Here is a 6100-nt window from a genome sequence, read left to right as displayed (position 1 = left end):
TAAGAATAGTGTCCTTATGTTTAATGGGATCTCAAGATTAAGTAGCACTTAACATTTCATTAAACAGACTAACTATTCTAGGGACTTTATTATTTTGGAAAACAAACATATTAAAGAAATGCCTTTTATTATTAATAAATAATTCGATACAAGTACCAAAAGTATTGGCCTCTAGGGCTTACACCAATAGTGAGAAGCTATGTATTTTGGTGATATTTCATGTGTATCTGAGTTGTTCTTCCTCATTCTAAGAATGAGATATTTATAAAGGCTCGCAGGCCTAGTGTCTAGGATTTCTCGGGAATGATAACTACCTAGTTAGTCATTGTAGTGGGTTGTTGAATCTCTACTTCCTAGGAAGACGCAATTTAATATGTTAACTCTAAATTCTCTCTGATAGAGATGTGTCTTTTCTCATGTTTCCCATGACAGGGCGAGTAAGGGGTGTTAAATGCGAGGTTACCCCCAATTGCGAGACTTAGGATGTATCCCATTTGAGAAGACTTCAAGTCCCTTATGTGAGACTTTTATATCAGTCTGTTCGATGGGACTCTAAGTCCTTTGAGAAAGATCATATGTTGAGCCTGTCTGATGAGAATCTAAGTCCCTAGGCAAGACATTTAACTTAAGTCTCTTGGTTCAGACTTTGGTCGCATCATTCGAGCGATACTTTAGGAAGGATCCTGTCTGAGGAGACTTCAAGTCCCTCCGGTGAGCCATTTAGATTAGCCTATTTGATTGGACTCTAAGTCTTTCATGAGATTATGTGTTGAGCCTGTTTGATAATACTCTAAGTCCTTCAAGCGAGACCTTGAGTCTCTTAAGCGAGACTTCAGTTTAAACCCACATGCAAGACTTTTTTAAATTAAGTCTCTTGGACTAGAATTTGGTCGCGTCCCTCGAGCGATACTTTAGGGTGGATCTTGTCTGAGGAGACTTCAAGTCCTCCAGGATAGGTGTTTAGATGATCCAATTTTATGGGATTCTAAGTCCTTCATGCGAGATTATATGTTGAGCCTATTTCTCAAATGAGGACGATACTAACGAATTTGCTTGAGAAACTAAGTAAAGGACCAAAATCTCTCAGATCAAAGGTTTGGATAATACTTGTGGGGTTGATAACCCCGTTCTGTGGGATATGGATGCATACTCACGTTTCGAAATCCATTTAAATTGTGCTTATTTCTTGAGCAACTTGTTAAGCAATAATACATGTTAAGCAAACCTCAAGATGACTATGTTTTAAATCGTGAGAAAACCATTTAATCTCATTACTTATTTATTTGTTGTTGGTGCTCTCATCTTGTTGACTACTTCACATTTATCCGAGTTTGCTTATATGCCTATATTCGTTAAGAAAAAGCTTAAGAATTTGGCAGCCCTTACTTCGATGGTGTATGTCTCATGTTGTATTGCCAAACCTGTTGGAAAACTTTTTCCTGGTATTTATTGAAATACACGAACATGGGTATGTCTCATCATGTCATTGTCTTCCTCAAACATGGGTTTTTTGTTATAGCCGAAATACACGTCCATGAATGATAATACTTTGTAATGTCTGAGTTGTCCACTAGCTTGTCGATGTTGGAAGTGGACACGAGTGTTTCGGGAAGCTCGTTTGAGATCGGTTTAATTCACAAACATTAATGTCAAGTCAATTCCTATATGAAGCGACCTTACCGAATTATCATCGAGTTGTACCATCTAAAAATTACTGTTTAGAATCGGTGTCAAGGCTTTCGCTTTGGTCCCCAAATGAGAAACAACCTCATCATCTTGTGATGTTTCATCATCTCCTGTATAGAGGTCGACCATATTGATAGTATTCCGACGAGTCTCCTTCCTTTTCTTCTCGAGGGTGGCAGGGGTTGCTAAGGGATTATTTAGTATGAATTTTGTATTAGGAGAGCTTTGGGTAGATCAGACAAAATGCCAATTGGTTCGCCAAAATAGTTGTGATAATTCATCTTCAGACGGACTGTGGCGGCCATTGCATCTAGCTTCGCGAGGAATGGTCTCTCTTGGATGACATTGTATACCCCTTTCACAGAGAATTATGAAGTAATGTCTTCACAACTCTTTCGCTCTTTCCTTCTCTGACAAAAACTGGTAATTACATGGCCCCGCATGGATGAGCAGAGGATTTGTTAAACATTAAGAGATCTTCACCTTCGTATGTCGTGAGATCTCGCTCATGTAACCCTAACCTTCTATAGACATCTATGTGCATAACAATGCAAAAACTCCCATCATTGATAAGGACTATGACACTAAGTGATTCACTACAATAGTAGTTATGACCAGTGGATGCGTCTCATTAGGAGCTCCATCCACTTTCTCGCAGTCTCAAAACCCTATACCATGTATGTCTTCTTCCTGCCACCCATTTACCATTGGTGATCTTTGAAGAGTTTTGCCCTGGTAGAGGATGGTCTTGCAACTGATAGATCAGTGGTGACTTCAGCAGTCAGATCAGACAACATCGTCTTTCGATACAATAGAGTCGGGATGGACCAGCAAAGCAATCCAACACAAGTCAATAAATGAGTGAAAAATTAGTATATGAGAGAATATCTCAAATGGCGCGTGTTGAACTTAGTATAGTGCAAACGGTTAAATTTCCCTCCTGAGAAGCGGTGCCACATACGAGTTGTTGTCCAGTCAGATATAACGATGAGAAATACGCTTGAGGCTGGAATTACATGTCTGTGAGATCGTGACTAGGGTGAGGTCCCAATTGTTCAATGCGTCTCTTTATGTGATGCTTTTGTTAGATCTTTCATTTAGTCTGACGAACAGGAAAAACATCAAATTGAAAAATATTTAAAAAATCCATGTATAACTAAAATTATTTAAATGGACATAAATATAATAAAGTTATTTTTTAACTATATTAAATAAATAATTAACTGATTTGACTCATATATAGTTGACATACATTAATCAATATATTTAAAAAAATATTTATTTTTATAATAAAAACTATGAAATTATATTTTAGGACATTTATTTTTCTACCTTTTCCCATTTTGCATGCTCAAAAAATGTGCCAAAATCTTACGATAATAACACTCTCTTTCTCTATTAGGCAACCAACAAATTATTGTTTTTTTTTTGGTTAATCCACCATAATTAATTAGAATATTTAACCTTTTCTTAGATTCTTCAAAATATTTCCACAACTAAATCTTTTTGGGCCCGCTAGATTAATCAAGAGAATCCTATTGCTATTTGCTAACTCTTCCAAGAGTATGTTGGTAATGCTAACCATCATCATTAATTTTCCATGCTTTGAATATTTGACCAAAAATAACCACTTCTCTAAGGTTCAATACCCAAAATAATCATCTCAACAATTGAATATTTATCCAAAATATGATTAGGTCAGCTATTATGATTAGCTTAACTTCACGCCACTCCTACCCAACTCACAAGTATAACAACACCGCGTCTAGTAACTTCATCCCCAACTAACTAAAATTTCCCGCCAAAAAAGGTCACAATAAAACAAAACGCAAGGCATAACAAGCGTGACTGAGTGAGCGAGAGTGTTCTTACTTCTTCTTACAACAAACAAACCTAATGAAGAACGGAAAACGAACCGCTCTTTCAGATCTCACCAATTCAAGCCATCTTTCATCTTCATCCGTTTCTTCATCAGCCACCATTGAACCAATCAAGAAAAACCAAATCAACATTCGGTACCATTGATTCAATCCTTTCTTTCACATTGTTACATAATTAATAATCATAATCACTATTTATTTTCTCTAATCTCCGTTTCTTAATTATCGTTAGGAAAATCTGCTTAACTCCGCTTCACGATGTTAAGCCATCAACCGTTCATCATCGCACAAAGGTACAAACAATCATCGATTTAAATTTATATATCGATAGTTTCGCGATTCAATTTTGCAGTTCAGTTTTTTGATTGATTTTGATTAATTTGTTTTCAGAACCAAAACAACACTGTAGCTCTTCCCACGACGTTAACAGTTCGATGTAAAAAGGTATATTCCGTTTGAATTACTCTTCACAGTTTAGTGTTGATTTTGATTTTGATTTTCTGATAATGATTTTCAGAAGCAACGTGTTGTGTCGAACGAACAAGAGGAACTGGAGGATTACATTGAGAAGCAGAAGGCGTATTTTAAACAGATTGATGAATATGAACTCGAAGAAGAGGAGGTTGAAGAATTTACTGATGAGTGATGTAGTATTTGAGTAATTGAAGTTAATACGTTAATGTAGTTAATTGCTGATGTTGATATATATAGTCTTCCGAATTCGAGATTTCTTAATAGGTTTACGGAAAAGTTGTTTAACACTAGCAAATTGATCTAGTTAGTAAATTGAGACCTTAGAAACTGTTTCTTGTTTCATATAAGAGAAATTCGCAATTGGATATTTTAGTATATATTCTTATCTTAAAGTTCAAACATTGCAATGAATTTGCCTTGTTTTACAATTTACATTTATGGTTTCTTATATGATAACTTGCCTAATGACAAGAGATCTTTATTGGGCATAGTTTTGGAAATATAGATGGATAATTATTACTCACTCATTTTCTCATAACTCATATACACATTACTCATTAATTTTCAGTTGTGTTTTCTGCAATTGATTCTGATCTGTCCTTTCTTTCCTGTGAGGGGATTGATATTACTCATTTTGACCATACCCTTGGCAAAGTCTTCGAAAAATTCTTCATTATCATTGGCATATTTCTGCACCAGTTTATCAGTAGTGGGATTCCCATTAAATAGTTCCTGGTCAGAATGGAGAAGACCCTTTTTAACAAGTAAATGCTTGTAGTATAGGTTATCGAAATGAGTTGGGGTTTGAAAGTCTAATGGCTGGTGCAGGTTGTCATTTCCAGTTCTGGGACACTTTCTCTGCAGTGACTTGGCAAATGAAGGATCAATGTTGGAATCATTGTAGATGTGTGCTCGAAACTGCGTACATCTGGCTAGCCCGATTGTGTGCGCACCTGTTATAATAGATATTGGTTCAAATGAATTGAAACATAGGAGTATATATACTATATACTATATCGAACATTTGCCATTCATAGTACCTGAAAGAGCTACCAAGTCCTTCTCAGAGAGTCCTTGGTTAGCAAAATTTGATTTGAGTTGGTCAAGATTGAGAGAGGGTGCAGGAATAGACTTATTGGCATCAGCTCTACTAGCTGTGATTGAATCTCTTCTTCCCAATCCTACTTCCCAAGAAGGGCCACCTAGCTGTAAATTTCAAGCCATGAATAGATTAACTAAATCTCTTTAATTAAGCCTATTATAGTATACTATCATTGATTCATTATGCTATTTGAGGTATATGATATTACAGTAACAACAGAGTCTCGAGCAGCCAGAGCAAGAATATCAGCACAAGACACAGTTCTTGGGCATGCTTTCTCGACGTTGGCTTTAATGTCATCAATCACGTTGAATCCTCTAGCTGAATTATTGTTGGCTGCTGCTGTTTTTTCTCCTATGAAACTCTTTGTATCATCCAACAATATTGATCCATCACAGCCCTGAATAATCATTATATCAAAAGAAGCCAAATTAAGTGAAGCTGATCACTAAAATCAAGTTAATGTATGTATATATATGTAGTATAAACTCACGTTTACAAAGCAGTCATGGAAATGCAATCTAAGTATGGAAGCTCCTATACGAGCTTCATTACGAATGGCTTTTATGACTCCTTGATTCACTATGGACAACAGTTTCGGGCAACTGTCGCAATAGAAATCTGTGCATAACTCATTGCCATCTGCTTTAGAAAGTGCAAAAGCAGCTACAAGAACAAACAAGAGGAAGTAGTAAGAAGCCATGTAAGCTTTCAGTGAGTACACAAAAACTAAACAAATGTTGCCTCATCTTATAATAACAATGATGAAGGATAATATTGGGTATATTACATAAGTGAACCAATCAAATTCAAGTTGCTTTTAAGTGAAAAATAGAACAATGTTAGACTTTTCAAATGGAAATAATTTGTGGTATGTTCGATTACCGACAAAAAAAACCACAGCTGTGCCTGTTGGTATTACTAGTGTGTAGCCGCATTATTTGTTATATCATGACAT

General features: G+C 36.0%; 2 protein-coding genes across 2 annotated transcripts; one reads left to right on the top strand and one right to left on the bottom strand.

The window, feature by feature from the left end:
• Window positions 1-3435: 3435 nt before the first annotated feature.
• On the top strand, window positions 3436-4304 carry LOC131638026 (uncharacterized). The gene is made up of 4 exons (XM_058908584.1): window positions 3436-3701; window positions 3799-3859; window positions 3957-4010; window positions 4084-4304. Exons 1-4 carry the CDS (start codon window positions 3583-3585, stop codon window positions 4210-4212), a joined length of 363 nt encoding a protein of 120 aa, XP_058764567.1. The 5' UTR covers window positions 3436-3582; the 3' UTR covers window positions 4213-4304.
• A 96-nt stretch (window positions 4305-4400) lies between these two features.
• On the bottom strand, window positions 4401-5881 carry LOC131638025 (peroxidase P7-like). The gene is made up of 4 exons (XM_058908583.1): window positions 5636-5881; window positions 5351-5542; window positions 5081-5246; window positions 4401-4993 (listed from the first exon to the last, which is right to left on the bottom strand). Exons 1-4 carry the CDS (start codon window positions 5843-5845, stop codon window positions 4605-4607), a joined length of 957 nt encoding a protein of 318 aa, XP_058764566.1. The 5' UTR covers window positions 5846-5881; the 3' UTR covers window positions 4401-4604.
• Between the last annotated feature and the right edge of the window lie 219 nt (window positions 5882-6100).

This window comes from Vicia villosa, unplaced genomic scaffold (genome assembly GCF_029867415.1).
Source record: "Vicia villosa cultivar HV-30 ecotype Madison, WI unplaced genomic scaffold, Vvil1.0 ctg.002149F_1_1, whole genome shotgun sequence".
In the NCBI taxonomy this organism is placed as follows: domain Eukaryota; kingdom Viridiplantae; phylum Streptophyta; class Magnoliopsida; order Fabales; family Fabaceae; genus Vicia; species Vicia villosa.
Note: the sequence above shows the minus strand (reverse complement) of the source record. Positions and strands in the feature narration are given on the sequence as shown.